Source organism: Mastigoproctus giganteus, chromosome 9, assembly GCF_048544385.1.
Source record: "Mastigoproctus giganteus isolate SK-2022 chromosome 9, ASM4854438v1, whole genome shotgun sequence".
NCBI classification, from domain to species: Eukaryota; Metazoa; Arthropoda; class Arachnida; order Uropygi; family Thelyphonidae; genus Mastigoproctus; species Mastigoproctus giganteus.
The window spans coordinates 118007587-118028574 of record NC_143583.1 but is presented as its reverse complement, the minus strand read 5'-3'; the positions used below and the strand labels follow the sequence as shown (position 1 = coordinate 118028574).

Below are 20988 nucleotides of genomic sequence, written 5' to 3'. Positions count from 1 at the left end.
ATTTTAGAGCATTAAAGCAAGAAAGATAGAAATATAATAACAGAATTTTTTTTTCTTTAGAAGTTAGCTAAACAATTAAATAACATCTAACAATACCACTATAGCAAGAACAAGGAATCATTTTAGAAATTAGGTTCCAGACTTTTCCGAGATAGATAAGGGTCAGCTATTTTGGAAAATAATTAGTACACTGTATACACTTACTGTTTAGCAATAGAGAAACATATAAGATTGCCCTTCTGCCAAGTACTTTATAATCATCTGTTGATATTGTGTGCTAGATGGCTAGGATGTATTCTGTAAAATTGGTTTACGAAGATGGAAATGATAGGAAAAAAGTTCAAAAGAAAGGATTTTATACTGGAAGTCACATTATAATTGTTGTGGTCAATGTGAAATTAAATAAGATTGTTTTTTACTATCATGAATAAATGTTTCCCAAGGGTTCATTCATTGTTTATCTCTGATCACAAGAACTATTACTTCATTCATTGTATATGCTCCGATCACAAGAACTATTACTGCCACTCAGAATTGCTGGCAGTGGCAGTTCAGTAGCAGTTCTAGATAGGTAAGCACATCTTGCTGTTTTAAGAATACAGATAATTCTTAGATGTTCCATGATAATTCCTCTACCACTTCTTCAGTGACTTTCCTTATTACACTGACTTCACATCTGAAGAAGTAATATAGTAACTATATTACTTCTAACTATATAACCATATAGTTATAAGTAAAATCTGAGAATGTATTCTTTTAAGAAATTAAAGACGGACTTTAACTTATGTGGAGTAAAGTTTGTCTTTAACTTCAATTCCTCATTTCAATTTATCTGCTCACCATACCACTAAACGAACAACTTGGATTCTAGATGACCCATTGGGCCTGACTCACTATGATTGTCAGAAATCACAGTGAGTCAGGCCCAATGTGAAGGATGCAGTGTACTCATCACATTTGGCGTAATCTGCCTTGCTTTCACTCAGCAGCAGCCATCCAGTGGAGGACTCTTCCACTGGGTGACTCCTACTTTGTTTCTAGTTCATAACCATAAACCCAGCTTCCATCTGCCATTATGATCATGGAAAGGAAACTTTTGTCCTGTCTGGTATGATCCAGCTGGTCCCAGCACACAGACAAATGTATATCTTTCTGAACTTCTAACAAGCTTTCTACTACACTTACTACAAGTGTAGTAGATGTCCAATAAAAATTGGACATCTACTACACTGTCCAAAATCCGGCAATCCAAAATGTCCAAAATCTGGCAATCTCGGGACCTCAAGAGTGCCGTTTTTTGGATTTTTTGCACAATAAATATAATCAATGATTTGTCAAAATTCTAGTACAGATAAAGGGAGAATGCATTGTTAGTTGCAACCATCTACTTTTTGATAATTTTTCCACATGATTAACTTATTTTTATTAACTATATTTTGTTCTTATTATTCTCTTATCCTTTGGACCATTGGTAAAAATTTGTAAACAAGAAACTGAGGCACCATGAAGTTATAGAAGTGATTACCTACAAAATTGTTTCAGTAATATTCCATTAAAAAAAATAAACAAAAAAGGTACTGTGTGATGTGATTTTTTTTACTAGCCGTATATAAGATTAAAAGCAAAGGCTTTTATTATTATTATTATTTTGTTGTTGTTATTTTAGGCACATTAGCATAATGCACCTATTATCCTTATCCTGTTCATCCATTCACTGTAACAACTCCACTCCCAGTGGGAAAAGATTCATGAAATTTTGTACTGGGGTCTTTTAAAAAGATTTGTTGAGTCATTCTAAATTTCATTAAAATTGGACTAATATATTTATAACAATTATTATTTCTTTCTTTTTTTTTTTTTTTTCTCTCCCCATCCTCATGTAATAACTGGACTCTCACTGTATTGATTTTCATGAAATTTTATATTTGGGCCTTTCAGGTCATCCCAAAGTTCGTAAAACTGGCCTGGTAAAAATCCAGTAATTATTATTTCTTTGTCTATCCCTCCATATGTAATAATTTAGTTAATAAATGCAGGTGGACAATAAGAAAATCTCAGTGGATGAATTTTTATGAAATGTTATATTTACTCTTTTAGAATGATTTGTCAAACCTTCCCAAATTTCATTAAAATTGGACCTAATAGAAATCTGGCAATTATTAATGCTTTTTTTCATACATATCACAGGGCCTATCCATATACAGGTAGCCCTCAGTTTACGACGGGGTTCCGTTCTTCAAGGAACTGTCACAAAAAAAAAATGATGTAAAATGAACCTAATTATATAATGTAAGTCAATGAGAAATCAATGAGTTACATTCCATGCTCCTCTCAAAATTGACATAAGTAATATAATATTATTATATTTAAAGCTCTGAAATGAATGCTATGAATGTAAAAACAGTATTTTTATGAATATAAATCAATTATGTGTAATACAATATAAAATAACTAAATTTAATTAAATAAAAAAATTTAATTTTGTACGTTTACTTTATGTTCAAAGCCCAGACCGAAAGTTTTTTTTTGAGCACCAGTGTAAGGCATTTGAACTTTTTTGATAGTGGCATAATGCAGAGATTTTACTTCTCTGATGAAGTCCTTGGTTGAGGATCTTCCCTTTTTTTGAATAAAGCATGCAGTGTTGACTATCAAGATTTCCTCTTTCTTTCTTTCTTTGAGAATCTCAGAATGCGGGCTGATGGATACAATTATGCTCCTTTTCACTTTTGCACTTCGCTCCCAGTCGTGGTCACTCTCACAGTGCTCATTAGTGAGACTATCCATGGCTGAAAGGATGTGCTGTAGATTGCTTGTATTCATAGATTTTAGAGGAGGCTCTTCATCTTTTTCTTTCTCATCCTCCTTCTGTTGGCTTAATTCTTTAGCCAATTCTTCCAAGTCTTCATTGGAAAGCTGTTGTCCACGGCTATCCAACAGCTCTGTTACATCTTCAGCTGTGACTTCGTCCAATCTTGCCTCTTACGCCAGCCTGCTAACATCTTCTACAATATTCTCCACTGGCTCTAATCCTGTGAAGTCATGCATAAATTGTGGGAGAGAAGTTTGCACCACACTCCATTCAAATAGTTCACTGACAGTTCCTCCCAAGCTGCATTGATGTTTTTAATGCCCTTCAAAATGTCAAATGAGCACCAGTAATCCTTTATAGTTTTGTCTGAATTGTCCAAAGCTCTCACCATTTCCATGAAGGTTTGGCAGAGGTAATAGGCTTTAAAGGTTGCTATTACCCCCCCCCCCCCCCGGTAAAGTGTTGCAAAACTGAAGTGGTGTTTGGTGGCATGTAAACAACATTGATGTCCACAGATGTTCCGATTTCAGCAAGGTTTGCAGGATGGCCAGGGGCATTGTCCAAGAGCCTTGGCTGGTAATTCATTCTCTTGACAAAAATGTAGGGCAAAAATAGTTTGTGTACCAATCGAAGAAGATCTCTTGTGTTACCCAAGCCCTCCTGTTCCTTTCCAGTAGACTGGCAATGTGGCTTTGTTTGGGCTCTTGTTGTTGTTATTTGGGTTTTAGGTAGTCATATGCGGTAGTCATTCCCTGACCTTTCCACATCCTCCATATTTGGTGGCTCACGTGCTCGAACCCCGTCTAATCAAGAAGCATGTGCTACGCACTGCTGCTCCTGCCCACCTGGCTACGGAGGCACCCTTTGGGCTCTTGAGAGCACTTGGTGTCTGTGAATAGTACACCAACATTGGTTTTAATTTTGAAGTGCCAGAGACATTTGCACCCAGCAGAAGCGTTAGCCTGTCTTTTACAGCCTTGAAAGCTGGTGCAGACTGCTCTTCATGGGCATCAAAAGTTTGTGATGGCAATTTCTTCCAATAAAGCCCGGTCTTGTCAACATTAAAAATGATGTCAGGAGGATAATTACCCTCCTCTATAATGGGCTGAAACTCTGCAGGAAATGCTGCAGCTGCCTCAGCATCTGCACTTGCCACTTAATTTCACACAACACCGCTTACTTCAGTAACAGATTGAGTCAATGGAATGTTTTTTTGATTTGTCATCCACCCACAATGACAATAATTTCTCCATTTTTTTTCTAAAAGTTTACTTCTGCTATTATAACCCACTTACATTGCACTTACTGTCATAGCATGTTGCATTGATTGTTTTATTTCATCTGCATTTTTCATTTTCGTACTCACAGTCAATGAAGGCAATTTCATACTACTACACACATTAGGGTGTATCTAACCACTTCCATTCTACGAATTACCTCCATCTTTTTTTCCAACATGATAGATCTACGTGACTTTTAGTGACATTCACTTGTCAACATTAGCGACATTTTCACATTCACTTGGCTTTACTGCACTCTCCTACTAGACATGGCGGCTCTTTTATTAATTTAATCAACAGTTTTTAATTAAAACTCACAAATTGACACTGTAGAATAGTGGCCCAATGATAGTACACCAACAAGCGAATTAAGTGTTCTATCCTCTTATCTCCGGCCACCTCATCTCCGATTGGCTTAGATGGGGACAGCTCTCATTTCTGATTGACTGTGCTGTTTCTTTACATCGTATCTGGTATTTATAGTTGCAGATTTTTGAAATTTTTTATACTTTTTTGATATTTTTGGCCTTCTGGTTTCAAAACCCTCATTATTTTGAATCGTCGCAAAACAAACCATCATAAACCGAGAGCTACCTGTACTGTATATTGCAGCTGAAACACTGGACATTGTTTGTTGCAGTGCACTGGTTGGAGGAATGAATGGGCAATGTGGATGCACAGAACTTTTCTCAGTTCGTGCATAAAAGTAATCAAATGACTCACTGGCTAAAAGAAAACTTCCTACAATCTATCTAAACCTCAAGCCCTGTAATTTGAATTTATGACCCCTATTTCTGGAATTCTTTATAACTGTGAAAATTCCACCTTGTTCATTTTATTAACCCCTCTCAGAGCCTTATAAACATCAATCAAGTCACCTCTCAAGTGCCTGGTTGCTGGCCAAGCTCTGTAGCCCACATTATCAGAGTCTTTCCTCATACAATCGTCCTTATGCCAATCTCACCATTTGAGTGGCACTTCTTTAGACCCTTTCAAGCTCAATGTTCTCTTTTTTCAGATGAGGTCTCCATACTTGAACACAGTATTCCAAATGTGGTCTTACAATTGCCTTATACAGTGGGATTATGACCTTCCTATCTGTATAGGATAATGTTCAATAAATCATCAATAGGACACCATGGACTTTCCTGGCTGACTGTTTACACTGTTCAGAAAATTTCATATGTGTCTATATTGTAACTCCTAGATCTCTTTCCTCCTCTACTGTTTTTAATTCAATCCCACCAAGTGATTAATTTATTTGTGGGTTACTATTCCCCAAGTGTAAGACCTTGCATTTAGCAGCATTACAACATATCTGCCACTCTCTGACCATCTTTGAAGTCTGTTCAAGTCATCCTGACAGAGCACTGCTTGACACTGATCATTAACAACTCTGTCAATCTTTATATCATCTGAAAATTTTGACATCACACCCTTCTAACCCTTTGTCGACGTCATTTATGAAAATGAGAAACAACAGTGGTCCAAGAACTGACCCGTGAGAGGACCCTGCTCCTGGTGTTACACCAATCTGAAGAATATCCATTAATCTCAACCATCTGCCCTGCATCCACCCAGAAATCCATCTTACCAGTAATCCCAACCTGTTCAAACTTATACAGTAACCTCTCATGAGGGACCAAGTCAATGGCTTTGCTAGAATCCAAATAGACTGTCAAAATTGTTCCCAAAACTGTCAAAACTAAAGCAGCAAAGCCTAAACTAAAAGTTGGGTTACCTAAATCCAGTCCACGAGTAACTGTGTCAAAATTGCCTACTAATTTTGTTAAACATGATTTACCCTTAAAGCCACGTTATGTGTCCTTCAGAATGCCATATCTATCTAAATGTCACTGAATTGCACTCTTAATCATTGCCATTAAGATTTTTCGTACCACTGAAGTTAGACTAATTGGTCTGTAGTTGCCAGCTTCACTCTTAGAACCATTTTTATGTATTAGCAATACATTGGCACTTCTCCAATCCAAAGGAATCTCCCCTGAGTCTAAAGATGCCTTCATAATTAATATGATTTAATACACTCCCTTGCACTCTCCCTCAAAACTACAGGATATATGCCATTAACTCCGGGAGCCTTACTTGTCTTTATGCTCAAAAGGTTTTTTTTAATAAAGAGTCATCTGTAATTACGGTATCACTAATTTCATACAACTCAGCCTCACTCGCACAGCCTCTTCTCACCATGAAGGGTCTTTTGTCAGTAAAGACTGATGCAAAGTACCTATTTGATTCATCCGCAAGTTATCTAAGACTTTTCCAGTCTGATTCACTTTTTTTCTTCCTTGTATTCACATTCCTGAAAAATTCCTTGTCCATATTCTTTGCTCTCTTAGTCAATGCTTTCTCATACGCAGCTGTGGCCTCCCTGACCTTATTTGTGGTACTATTACAGATCAACCTGTATCTCTGTAACTGCTCCATGCTATCTTTTTGTGCTCTATTTGACCAGCCAGCTCTGCAGTCATCCATTTTGGCCTCATCCTTCTGCAATATTTTCTTAAAGGTATGCATGCATTTGTGGTTTCTGTGATTTATGCTTTAAAAGTATTCCATAATTCAAGTGTATTTGCCATCCCTCGACAATCCACTCAGTTCACAGATTTCATATTGTGCTTTACACTGTTAAAGCCAAGATGATGAAGTCAAGAATATTGTCACCTTTAGTACTTTTTTCTAACATGCTGGTACAAATAATAATCATCTAGTTTACTTAAAGTTTTTTCCCTGCATGTGAGTTTCCTTCCCACTTATTCCTATCAAACTGGGGCAGATTAAAGTCACCCATAATAAGACGTTCATGCTTGTTTGCCCATTCCATCTGCATGTAAAGACTCGTCATATTCTTCACAATCTTCTGGTCTGTACATTTCTCCCACTCTCATTGTTCTTTTGCTTCCAAATTAACTCACACCACACAGGTTCTATGTTGGCGAACGTAACTTCAGACTCAGCAAAAGCTCTTGTTGTGCTCAGGCTGCTTTTGATAAGAAGTGCATGACCCATCCACCCCTTCTGTCTTCCCTATCTTTCCTAAATACATTTTACACACCATAGTGGAACTCATCATCATTAATTTCCAGGTGGCACCACATTTCTGCTAGCCCTATTATATCAGCATTGGTTGTCTTAAGCAGGATTCAATTTCAGCCATTTTATTGGCAACACTGCTGACATTACCATAGACACAGTTGAGACTAAGTAATCTTGTATAGTTTACTACTTTGACACACCCGTTGAACTTATTTAGGTCTGTATCCCCCAAGCTTTAAGCCGACCCGGCTAGACGGGTGGGTACAGTTCCTGCCTGGCAACCCAAAGGTTGCGAGTTCGATTCCCGCCTGGGGCTTGGATCAAAGTACTGCAAAAACCTTGGGAGGTGCATTATGGCCACAGAAGCCTATGCGCCAACAACTACCAAAAAAAAAAAAAAAAAAATCCCAAGCTTTATCTTAATGACATCGGCTGTTATGGCAACAGACAAGAATTCATGGGGGTAAGTGCAAGCATTACTTTGACCCATATCATCAAATAAATGCGGATCTAAATTACTCTCTCCCCCAACTAGCAGTTTCCCTGAGCCCTTAGGTTATCATCAGTGATATAATACTGTAAAAAATCCTTGCACCACCTTTGTTCAAATGAATACCATCTCTACAAAATAGATTCCCTCTATCTACAAATGAGTACCATGCTGATAAAATCCCCCCCCCCCACCAGAGCCTTGCTTATTCCCTCAAGCCTTGAGTTAATCCGCAAGGCTTTCAGTGTATAATCCCGTCCTATCGTGTCCAGGCAGAATTGCAGACACGTACATGTTCTGGCCTAACTCGTGCCATTTTTTCAGCATAGTCCTATATTTATCCAGCAGATGGTCATATCACGTACACTTAATATTGTTAATCTCCCCAGATTAATAGTAATTCTCCTTACCTCCCTTAAAATCTAATAATCCACTGGTAACATCATCAATTAATGCTCCTGGCAAACACACTCTAGTTCTGGACTACCTATCTTTATTACAAAAAATGTTGCCCAATTTCCTGACAATAGTCTTCCAATAAAACTAGATCATCTCCGACCAGTATGCACTTGGCTATTGTTTTCTGGGACTTTGCAGGTCAGGAGACACTTGAATCCCCGATGAGTTCCCAGTTACATTTGTTTCTAGGACAAGCACTCATTTCTTCAGTGACTCAAAGTCTTCTCATCGTGCATCAGTTGTAATTTGATGTCACTACATTCCTTACATCAGTTGCAAAGAAAAGGATTGCCAGATCAGCTAGGTCCATCTATTAGATCATCCTTAGAATACATACCACAGGCTATACAAATGATGAAGTCGCAACTCACACTGGAAATGTCCGCAGGCATTTCTGCTTGAGTCCCGATGTTCCTAGACTTTGTATTGTAAGTGAATCATGTAGCAACCATAATTGAAGTAAAATTTGAACTTTATAAAGATTACAAAATTTAAATTTGCAATATTTTACAGAATTTAGGTTAACAAAATAATGCAGAAATTCTGTTGACTTAAAAAACTTAAAAAGCTTAAAAAGCTACCTTCCCGTAGCCGAGTGGTCAGGAACGGGATTGCAGTAACACATTGAGTAGACCGGGGTTCAAGCCCCTGACGGGGCGCCTCTATAGCCAGGTGGGCAGGAGCAGCGGTGCGTAGCACACGCTTCTTGATTACACCAGGGTTCGAGCCCATGACCACCAAATACGGAGGATGTGGAAAGGTCAGGGAATGATCACCGCATATCCCTGGAGCAATATGGCCTCAGTTGCTAATGCTCCTAAAAAAAAAAAAAAAAACCAAAATAGCCCCTGACTGCTAAATACAGTCAATCTGCCAACCTGCACTGGACCGGTGTGGCAGATTATGGTCCATTTCCCTCAGCATGAATTGTTGAGGAGGCTTCCATCGTGCTGTGGGTTGATAATGGCTGCAGTTTACCTTTTTTTTTTTACCTTTCCTGTTAGTAACAGTTTCAGCAGTGTGTATTTTAAGAAGAGTTCTTTGATGTTTTACTTCTGATAGATAGCCAGCGGTTAGTTGATTGCTGGAACAGACTTCCATCTGTTGTTGTGGAAGTTGATAGCTTAAATAAATTTAAGGCTGAACTAGACAAACATTTGGAGTGACCAGATGGTGAAATGGGAAGATTTTTTTTTTTTTTTTAGGCTGATGCCGATTTTACAAATAGATTATTTTTAGATAAAAATATGAAAAACAGAAATATCAAAGGCTACATCCTATTGTGAAACATAGAAGGGTAAACTGGATTTCTTACACATTATACTGGGTTAAACTAGCTTTTTGACTTCCTCTGGCTATGTCATGGTTTTCTTTTTAACACATTTCCAAAATTGCAAGCCTTCCACACATGTTTGGTACACTTTATTTGGCCTGCCTTTTATCTTGATCACCTAATTTGATTCCAAAATATGTGGCATATACATTTTTCACAAATGACATTATATTCTGCCTTTGTTTCAACACAACAAAAATACCTCAAAGATAACAAAATATATTTGGATTGTTCACACAACCACATTGTCACTAACAAAGACACACAATATGAAAATCATGATAGAAGCAGATACTAGTTAGAATGAATGCACCAAAAAATAACTGAATGTGGAAGAAACAGTACACAGGTTTATATAGCTACCTGACTTGCAGGTCTTGACATGTCTAAAAGTATCTGGAACATTTATACCTGTCAAAAAGGAAATAGTACTCATATCACATATATGTAGAATTCTTACTGTTTGTGATAGAAAAAACAGTTTGGGTTTTTAGAATTAGCACTAAAAGTACACCTAAAAACACTATGAAATTTGGAAACAACAAAATCTATGCACACCAGTGTTATTGAATACCAGTGAGAGAAATGGAACCGATCTTATTACAGTGCTCACAACAAATATTAAGCATAAGTGTTTATACATTACACTGAAGTTAAAGCCTTGTTCATATGTACAAAAAAAAAAAAAAAAAAAAAACACATGCAACACAGTTAACTACAGTTTCAAACTGCCAGACTGGAGGAGAACAATAAAGCTTAACAGAGAAAAATGCTCATTGCAGCCCATTTTGGATTTACCGAGAATCTCCATGTGATCAGCTGGGGGAAAAAACACACACATACATAAACAGCCATTGTTAAAGCCTGCCCGATTAGGTATCTTGCAAAAGTCAATAACGTGGCCTCTTAGCAAGCTTCGTTTTTCTCAATAAATAAACTCTGAATTACTCTGAATGGCTGAAGCCCTCATGTTCCACTCTTAACTGTCAGTTTTACTGAGGAAGGTTGACAAAACAGCCGAATGCTTTTGTATGTATCTAATCTAATATATGTATGTATTTCCTTTATTTAACTTATCATAACTTGTTCTGTCTCCATTTCACTCTATGCCACAGTAATTCGATATTAATAATGAATCCAGAGGCCTCTTTAATCATAAGGCATTTCATTTCTGCCATGAGTTAGTAAGACTATAGCCTATTTACTTATGGCAGTTTGAACACCTGCTTGCTGCCAGACATAGAAGGCATATGTACCAAGAAGATAATGGAGTTTTTGGACCGTATGTCATGATCACAGGAATGAAAATTTATTTTCATTCCTGTGATCATGACATACGGTTGAAAAGCATTGTCAGCTTTAGGAAGGAAAATCTTTTTTTCATATTCACATTAAACTTTTTTTTTGTAATTAATTTTTAATTGTGTTCAATTGATTTTTTAATTGTTTTCAATTTATTTTAATTATTTTGCGTTAATGTTTTATTCATTTTAATTTCTGGAGAGTGTTATACGGAAGTGTTCCAAGTATCATATTTGAGGTAAACTTCTCTTATTCTTTTACAAATATTGAAATTAACATAGAACATATTGAGCATCATAGCTTTGGTTTATACTATTAATAAAATAAAATGTATTGAGGTACCAACTTGAAGCTTTATTACCGTTTGTTGAGGAAGCAATAGAAGTAATGAGGAAGCACATATAATTCAATATCATTAAGCTAAGTACTCATTGGTTGGAAAACTGAGACATGCATATTTGTTAGTGGGTCACAATATGAACAGATCTTGTAATTTTGCTTGTTTTAGCAGCTTGTCGGGTATAGAGAAAAAAAAAAAAATTTATCTCATTTTATGTTTCCATTATGGTGAAACATATAACCTCTGTCAACCTTATCAGTTTTACACATCAGACTTATGTTGGTAACACATTTTATGCTAAATATATCTACTTGTTAATATCCTCAAGTTTGGTTAAATCTTGTGCGCAGTGTGAATTAGTGTTAATTTAATGACTTACAGAAATTCATTGTTTTTGGCAAAACAATTATTGACTACATTGCAAAAGATCTCAGTCTAACCAAATAATCTAAGCATTTATTCTTTTATAAAAATCTTCAAGCCTATTAACAAAGTATTGCAGTAAACTTCATCTTTGATTAACGTGTTCACTGCTTCCTCACGCAAACATGCAACTTTGGATTTTTTTTAATCTAGTTGGAATAAAAACCACCCTACCCTTAGAACTTTTTCTTCCAATTTGACAGAAGAAAAACCAGATATTTTTGTCAAGTAACCTTCACTGGAGGCTGAATTCAGTCATAGTGAGAAGAAAGCCCAAAAATGTCTCTGCCTTTTCAAGGCATTTGACTCAATCCCATGATTTTCAATCCTGGGTCAAAAAGGTCTTCAGAAAAGTCAGCGGCAAAACTATTAATAGCACTTCAAAGTGAAATTGAATGTGAAGGAATAAGGGGTTTGATTATCTAGTTATATTTGAATCTTTTAAAGAGTGTGCATCTGTTTTAAGACACCAATTAACTAATTCAGTTTAGCCAAAATTTTGGTGTTATTAATTTAAGACTTAAATAGTTTAGAATTCCCTAGACTTTTCAGTGGTACATATATATACATTTTAAAGGCTGCATTGACCATTGTGCCTTTATTGTATGAACTGTATTGAAATTTTTCTGTGTCTACAATTAGTTTATAACTAATTGTAGACACACAAAAGTTTCCATAAACTGTCTACAATTAGTTTATAACTAATTGTAGACAGTTTATGGAATTGAAATAGCTTTGAAAATCAGAAATCACATCCATTGATCTCAGTTGTTTCATTGTGCTTACAAAAGCCAGAATTAAAGAATTTTCTGTGGAACTATGATCGAATTTGTTAAAACTAATTCATGTAATACAACTATGTAAAGGCTATTGTTACACCAAAAAAATTAATAATGGGCTTTGCTTAGTTTGTTTTTACAATTTTTTTTTTTATTTCTGCTTTAATTTTTGTACAGTAATTTCAGTGTTTGTCAGTTTTGTTGAATTAAGAACATATTAATGTTTTAAAGCATTTATGTACAAATTTTCATTTTTAAGAAGTTCCAGAACTCTGTCAAAAACTTCACTTCACCCACTGCTATAAAAATTTACTTCAAGGGACCAGGCACAAACAACACTTAGCCCTTTCAGTGGCAAGCTTGCTGCTGAAAGAGTTAAGTTTGGTTCATTATTTCTAGTGCAGTCTATATATTTTACAACTTTTAATGCATAAAAAGTTCATACCTATGTAATTTTTAAAATTCTGATAGTATGCTTAATATGCATTCTTTAAAATAAAAAATAATCTCTTTTTTAATCCCCCCCCCCCTTTTTCATGTGCTGATTCTGGTGGATGATGCTGTGTCTCCTGTTCTTGTGGTGATGTTTTGCTCTTCCCTTACCACTAATATTTTTTTTTCCCTCTCCCCACATATATTGGATCAACTCATCTCTATGGATGGCACCTTAATGGTATGATTACTGCAATAATTATTTTTTGTTAATAACCATAAAAATTAATTCTCCTGAATCAGTTGAAAAAATCATTAGGAAACCAGTTACGTACGAGCCAGAACCTAAGAGATTTCGAGGTGCCCTAGGAGGTTTAGCAAGTAAGTATTAATTTTTCTCCTTTTTAACAAATAGTTGAATTTACAACTTTGTTTAAATTTCATAATGATACCAAGTTATTCTTATTGTGTTAAAGTCAAAAAATGGAACTTTCTATACAGGTTTGTTACAGTTAACGATTGATATCTAGGAACATGTCCTTTAAAGTGATAACCTTTAGCAACCGCAAACATCTACAAACAATTGTACCATTCCTTGAAACAGTTCTCCAATCTATTCTATGTGACCTCTTTAAATGCACTCATCACAGCACTGTATTTCCTCCACTGGTCACAAACATCTACTCTATATTACTTTTTTTCAATTTTGGGAAGAGATAAAAGTCTGCAAGAACTTATCTGGTGAGTAAGAGGATTGTGGAAGCACAGATTCTGTGCTTAGCATTAGTAGAGGCATATGATGCAAGAAAGCAAGCTTATGCATCATCAGGAAAAAAAAAAAAAAAATGCTCCCATTTCACCCCTCCGTTTGTTCCAAATACCTGTCCAGCTCAGCCTTAAATTTATTTAAGCTATCAACGTCCACAACAAGGGATGGAAGTCTGTTCCACCAACCAACTACCCACTGGACAAAGGCAAACTTCTGCACCCCTATCCTACAACTGTCTTTCCTCAATTTGAATTTATGCCCTCTCAGGTGATTATTCTGAGCAAGAGGAAGAATCCCATCAGCATTCAGCATGCTCAAACCATTCAAGGCCTTATACACCTCATCAGATCACCTCGCAAGTGCCTACCAGGCCGACCGGGCTAGCCGAGTGGGTAAAGTACCTGCCCGGCAACCCAAAGGTCGCGGGTTCGATTCCCGCCTCGGGCTTGGATCAAAGTACTGCAAAAAAACCTTGGGAGGTGCAATATGGCCACAGAAGCCGATGCGCCAACAACTACCAAATCAAAAAAAAAAAAAAAAAAAAAAAAAAACCTAGTCTCCAGATACTAATTTGCAAAATTTAAGCCTTTCTTCATAAGAGTAACCCTTTGTTCCATTCACTAATCTTGTTGCCCTTCTCTGTACTCATTCCAACAGCTCTACATCCTTACTAAAATGAGGCCTCCAGACCTGTATACAGTACTCAAGGTGTGGCCTGACCATTGCCTTATACAGGGGGATAATCATCTCCTTATCCCTTCTAGAAAAATTCCTGTATATCATTGACAAGATACAATGAGCTACTCTTGCAGACTGTCTGCACTACTCAGAAAACTTCATATCTGCCTGCACAATTACCCTCAGGTCCTTTTCGTTCTCTACCACTCTCAGTGTAGTACCACATACTTGATACGTTACTCTGGGGTTACTTTACATTTGTCAATGTTAAACTTCATTTGCCACCTCTCAGCCCATCTGCTCAACTTTTCTAGATCCTGTTGCAGCATCATACTGTCATTAGTGTAACAACCCTGCCAACCTTCGTATTGTCTGTAAACTTGGACACTAAGCTTGATATACCATCATCAATATCATTTATAAATACAGAAAACAACAAGGACCCAACACTGAATCCCGAGTGACTCCACTGATAGCATTAGTCCACGATGAGTAGTGTGCATTGATTACCACTCTCTGTCTTCTTCCACTCAACCATCCCTTTATCCATAGCAGCAATTTGCCTCCAATGCCACACTGCTCCAATTTGTTCAGCAGTCTTCCATGTGCAACAATATCAAAAGCCTTTCTAAGATCCAAATATATGATATCAAAATTATTCTCTGCATCCATTTCCTTTGTAACCACATCATAGTATCCAATCAAATTGGTCAGGCAAGACTTTCCCTTAGCAAAACCATGCTGTGTCCGAACTATAACTGAAGTATTGTCTAGATGATCTTGCAGTGCTTCTTTAACCAGTGCCTCCATTAATTTTCCTGGAACAGAAGTTAAACTAACAGGTCTATAATTACTTGTGTCGCCCTTTGATTCTCCTTTGTGAACTGGGGTCACATTTGCAAATTTCCAGTCCATGGGTACCTCCCCTGAGTCCAAAGAAGCTCTTATAATTATGGCTAAGGGTTTGCTTCAAACATTGTTGAAGATAAACATAAAAAAGGCACCCCATGTGCCTTTTTTATTTTTTTTTCTTCAACAATTTCTCCTCTACTTTCCTCTCAGTTATTACAAAATCATCTAGCTCACTGCCAGAGTTTAACTCACCTCTGACATTCCCCTCCCTGAATAACTTCCCATGTGTGAATGTAGATGTAAAATACTCATTTAGTTTGTTAGCCACCTGAGCAGGATCATCAACAGTTGAACCATCAATATCCAGTGGACCAATCTGATTCATACCTTTCCTTCTAGAGTTTACATAGGTAAAGAACTCTTTGTTGTTTTTCTTTGCATCCTTTGCCAAAGATTTCTCATAATCTCCCTTTGCCTGCCTAATCTCCTTTGTGACTTGGTTACAGACCAGCTTATATCTATCATAGGCTTCCATGTCACCCATTAATTTATATGTATCCCATGCATTTTTCTTCTCTGCAATATGTCTCATTAGTTCATCTGACATCCATTTAGGATGTCTGAAGCTTTGGCAGGTATTTATTGACAAAAAAATTACTGTGGTAGGACATTGACAAAAAAAAGTACTGTGTCGTACTCCAATATCCATATCACAAAGATATTGGGGTACGTTGATGTGTAGTCACTCAGACTGAGTTGACTGATCTATCTTGTTAACAGTGTTACCTTCAGGAATGAACTCATAGTTACGATACCCTTACTGTGTGAAATAAATCTTTAATGTCATTACAGTTAAGTTATTTTGATGATGACCAGTTTATAAAACTGTGATACAACAGTTTTGTAAATTGGTCATCTGACTGATTAATGGCATGCATCGCTTTGGTGGTAAATGAGTCTCTCCATGTGTATGTCACTACCTGCATGCATATGTTTTACAATTATTGGCATCGAGGGGCAGTGTTAAATGTCCTGTTTATTTTTGATTGAGCTATGTAGTAAGTTGTATGAGTATCTTCATTTTTTTATATGTACACTTAATGAAACAAACTGTTAAGGTTTTTTAACTCCTAATATTTTGTGGAGCTTCAGACCACTTGTATGATAGTTCCTGTCCAACAGGAAAACGTAATTTACTCTTCCACATATTACATTTTAGAAATTATTAGAGTTGTGTAAACAAGTATAGACAGCAGATATTGCAGTATATATTTTACTTTCTGTTCTGTTTTTATACTGTGACATCATTCCTTGTAGCATATATCACTGGTGAATTATTAAGAGTTCAAGAAGAAAGCAGCTTTGTAATAAATGTTTGTAGTAAATTGATAATAATAACATATACACTCTCATAAAATTTTGACTGTTATAGAGTAGCCTAAGTTACCATTTTGCAGAATTAAAAAATTTTGGAAATGAGGAAACCACCTAGCATTTTTTTTTTTTTTTAACCAAAATCTCTGAATTTATTATATCAGATTTGTTTTAAAAGTTCAAGGACTGAATTAATATTTGGGAAATAATGAAGCTTACTGACTATTCAAATGAATCTTAAAAATAGTTGCTTTGACTCTGTGTGTGTTAATTCCAATACCTGCAACTTCTGGATGCATTTGTAATATGTTTCTTTTGGAATTGCTACTGTGTTATGTTCTAATAATTTTTTAATTGGAGTTTGAAGCTAGTTGAAAAAACAAAAAAAATGTATATAAAAAAATAAAATCAGAGAGCTAAATCCCATGAGTATGGCAGATAGGGCATGGTGATAGTGTTTCACAAGAAATTCTTTAATGGAAAGCACTGAGAGCCCGTGACCACCAAATACGGAGGATGCGGAAAGGTCAGGGAATGACCATCGCATATCCCCGGAAAAATATGGCCTTAGCTCCTAAAAACCAAATAACAACAACAGCAAAGCACTGAGTGTGAGAAATGCAATCATGATGCAAGTGCCAGTTCCCTGAAGCCCACTTTTCTGTGCATTTTCTCCAAACAGTGTCACACAATTTCTTAGAACTGTTTTCTGGTATTCCTGGTTCATTGTTTGGCCATGTGGAACAAATTCATAATGAATAGTAACCTGTGAGTCAAAGAATACAATAAGCATGATCTTCAAATTTGATTAAGATTCTCTTGTTTTTTTTTTCAGCTTTGGAGAAGACCGAGTCTTCCTTTGAGAGGGCTGGGCCATTGTTTCTGGATCATAGCCATATACTTCTGATTGATCATTAGTAATGATGGAAATAAACAAGGTCAGCAGCACAGTGATGAAGATACTGACATGCAAGAACTTTCTGCTCACTGTGACCATTGGTGAGGACCCAAAACACACTTGGCTGGAACTGTTTCATTCCAAAATATTGTGTTAAAATTGATTGACAACCCATAAGAAATACAAGTTTCACTAGGAACTTTGCAGATAGTTAAATGTCAATCACTCCTGACCAGATCATAAACACAAGTGACTGGATCATTGGTTTTAAATTGAAGGATGATCAGAGTGAGGATCATTATCAATGCCATTGTAACATTATAATTTGTGAATAATTGCAGAAAAGTCTTTGAACTGTGTTTATGTTCTCTGTGCTCTAGGGCATGTGCATGCTTGTTAGGTTGGGTTGGATAACTTCATTCAAATCAAGGTTCAAAGTAAGAAATATCTGTTGTTTTTCTTTTAATATACCTGCACAACCATATTATATTATAGTAAGCTCTGTAAAACTGTTAAACTCTTAACTGTTCACCGCAAAGTTATTGTACCTCAGATATTCTGATAATCACAGCTTTATTCCAGTAGTAGAAGAGGACAGTAAATTCTTTAAAATCTGACATTCTACAATCCAGAATCCTAACTATCTTGTCCTTTAATCTGGTTTTTGTAACCAGCAAGAGTTTAAACTGCATAGATAATGCAATAGTCTTAATTTCCACACAGAGCAAACTTGCCTTTGCAAGGAGTTGCCCTCGTATTGCACTGTTTACAAACAGATGGTCTGTTCAAAAGGTTAATCAGTCATTTTTTAAAAAAAATAAGACTGCTATGACAGTGTTTCAGGACTATCTGGTCCCTCATTAGATAGCAGTTTCTAGTGATAATGGAAAATACATGATGAACTCATGAATATCTGGCAAGACAGATAGAGCTGTTCTGAGAATGGCAGAGAGACATTTGTGTTTCTGCCCTCCATCTTAACAGTAGATTTAAAATTGTGGCCCTGGCATTCTGTTTGGTTTTAATGCATGCTTTCTCCTCATGGGGCATGACTTGAGATTCAGGCTGAATCAGTTTAACTTGGTTCCCTCTGGCTTGTGTGAGTGTGGGGCGGTGGAGACCAGTTGCTTTGGACAGTGTTATGCAGTGTTGATCTACTTCGGGCTAAACTGCCATGGCTCTTCTTTTGCTGTTCATTGCTATGCACTTCAGTTTTATTCAAAATTTTAATAGTGTCGTTTAGATTATGATGTAATTATTTGAAATTTAATAATCATTGTAAATGTAATTCATTCTACCTTATAAATGAAATGTAAATTTTGTATATAGATATGTATATTATTATATTTTTTATATGTTATTTATTGTATTTTGATTTATTTATATATATCTTTACCTTTATTTATATATATATTTTTTAATTTATAAACTAATCCTTGGGTAATAATAAATTTTAGTGAATGAAATTAGCGCATATGGACTTCAGTCCTGGTGGTGCGTTTTAGGAAAGTGCCTAACATGAACATCCCTCCAGACCCTTGTGGAGAGCCAGAAACAGTGCTTCACATAGTGTTGACTTGTCTGCTATACCAAGACGTTAGAGCAAGGCTGGAACGAGGGATGCTCACTCTCTCTCTCTCTCGCAGTCCACCTTGGTGGAGTTACTTAAGTGTAAGGAGTTCTTCAACTTGTTTGCTGATTTTGTGAAACAGGTCTTCTCTAGAAGGATACATACATTGTGCTAGATAGTTGTGGTGGGGACAGTAACTCGTGTGGGTGAGAGAGGCCTGTTCCTGCACAAAAGGCTAAACAGTCATTGCTATGAATCTCTTATTAATAGTTATTGTTGCTTGAGTTGACCTGTGGGTCTTTGTGTTTTGTTTTTTTATTTAATTTAATTAACCTACTAAATGTTTGGATGACACAATGCACAAATAGTTGCATATGAGCAAAAGCCCAGATGGTGACTGGGATGGAAGCTGATTCAAATGACAAATAACAATCCCTTCAGACTAACAGTTCCCCAACACATCTGGCACTGCCTCCATGGCATCAGGATGCACCTCTTCTATTCAAGTGTATCCCATCTCTATAAAAACAGTCCCATTAACAAGCATTGGTCATGCTGAGAAAAATTCTATTCTGTGAGCCTTGCGCAGTCTCTCCTGGACCAAATTAATTGACAAGACTCTCATCATAAACTCCCTGCTATCATATCATGGTAAAATCCCAAACACTTTCAATTTCAGTAAAGCTATGTAAATGCAGAATGCCTATGCTCAATATCACTAGTACCAACATGTACAATAACATCACCAACTTTTGCCCCTGGCAGACATATCCTGGTTTTTTCCATCTATCCTTATTGCATAAAATATTCCCTGCTTCCCTGACAATAGTCACCAAGAATAATTACCTTCTGTGGGACCTGGAGATAGTTATTCTAAAATTAGTCATAGTTCTTCCTTAGCTTTTTCCATTGATTATTAGTGTTTTGGTGGGTAGAGGTTGCAGGTTTCAGACACCAGTGTCTAAAGCCACAGGACAGAAAATTTATAATTACTCTATTCTCCAACCAACACTAAACATCTGTATAGCCAAGAGAGGGGAGTGTCCATTGTATTTTTATTGAATTTTATATGTGTCTTTAAAAAAAACAGAATAGAATAAAATTAAATTAAAAAACTTAACTTAAATTAAATAAAATAATCATAAACTATAGCATATGCTATCTTTCTGAGAAGCTACAACATGGCCATGGTTTATGGGTGAAAAGTATTCAAAGTATTTCATTGGCCATATAATTCGATGTGAGAATCAAGCTGAGATAGATTATGAGAACTGCTTGGCCTAAGAATGCAAAGAAAAGTAGCAAAGAATTTTTTGCTTATGTTCATATTAGAAGAAAAGGAATGAACCACATTGGCCCACTAGATATAAATTGCGTAACTATTGATGATTCTGCTGAGAAACTAAATAAATATTTTGCATCTACATTCATGCATGAAGAAGTTATTAGAGACCAAGTTATAACTGGCCTTGTTATCCACTTTCTTCTAGTGATTTTGTCATCACTAGAAGAAAGCGGGAGAGAAATTGCTGACGCTAAAAGTAACAGCCTATCAACCTGGGGCTGATAGGATCTGTCAAGTTATAAATATAACTTGACAGATCGGATTCAGAAGAGATTCCTACAGATTGGATGTGTCCAAATATCTCTCCTATTTGTAAAGGGGGTAATGGGCAGTATGAGCAGTTATAGACCTGTAAGTGTGACTTCTGCTAAGATGATCCTACAGTACTTCTTAACAGGAATAAAATTATATGGAACCACAGCATGGGTTTGTATGGGGAGAGGGAATCCTGTCTGACCAATCTGATTAGCTGCTATTGTGCATTAACACATTCACTGCTTCTTTGTGAAAATACACAGCTTTGGATTTTTAATCCACTTGAAAGGAACTCGACCTTACTTTTAGAATTTCTTCCTTCCAGTTTGACAAGAAAAATCAGATATTTTTGTCAAGGTGCTTGACAAAAACAAAAGTCCAAAAATGTCTGCCCTTTTCAATCCAGATTGACTCAATCCCTTGGTTTTCAATCCTGGGTCAAAAAGGTCATCAGAAAAGTCTGCAGCGAAAGTTTTAACGAAGGAGTTGGATGCAAATAATAATTTTGACAGTGTGTATATATATATATATTTCAGTAAAACT

The 20988-nt window shown here is 36.3% G+C and overlaps 1 protein-coding gene across 1 annotated transcript in view; it reads left to right on the top strand.

Moving 5' to 3' along the window:
* Positions 1 to 20988, top strand: part of LOC150080674 (uncharacterized) — a 354324-nt gene that overhangs the window by 314168 nt on the left and 19168 nt on the right. Inside the window, exon 15 of the mRNA XM_090381399.1 lies at positions 13008 to 13085. Within this exon, the coding sequence (XP_090237525.1) occupies positions 13008 to 13085 (78 nt within the window). The remainder of the gene's footprint in view (positions 1 to 13007; positions 13086 to 20988) is intronic.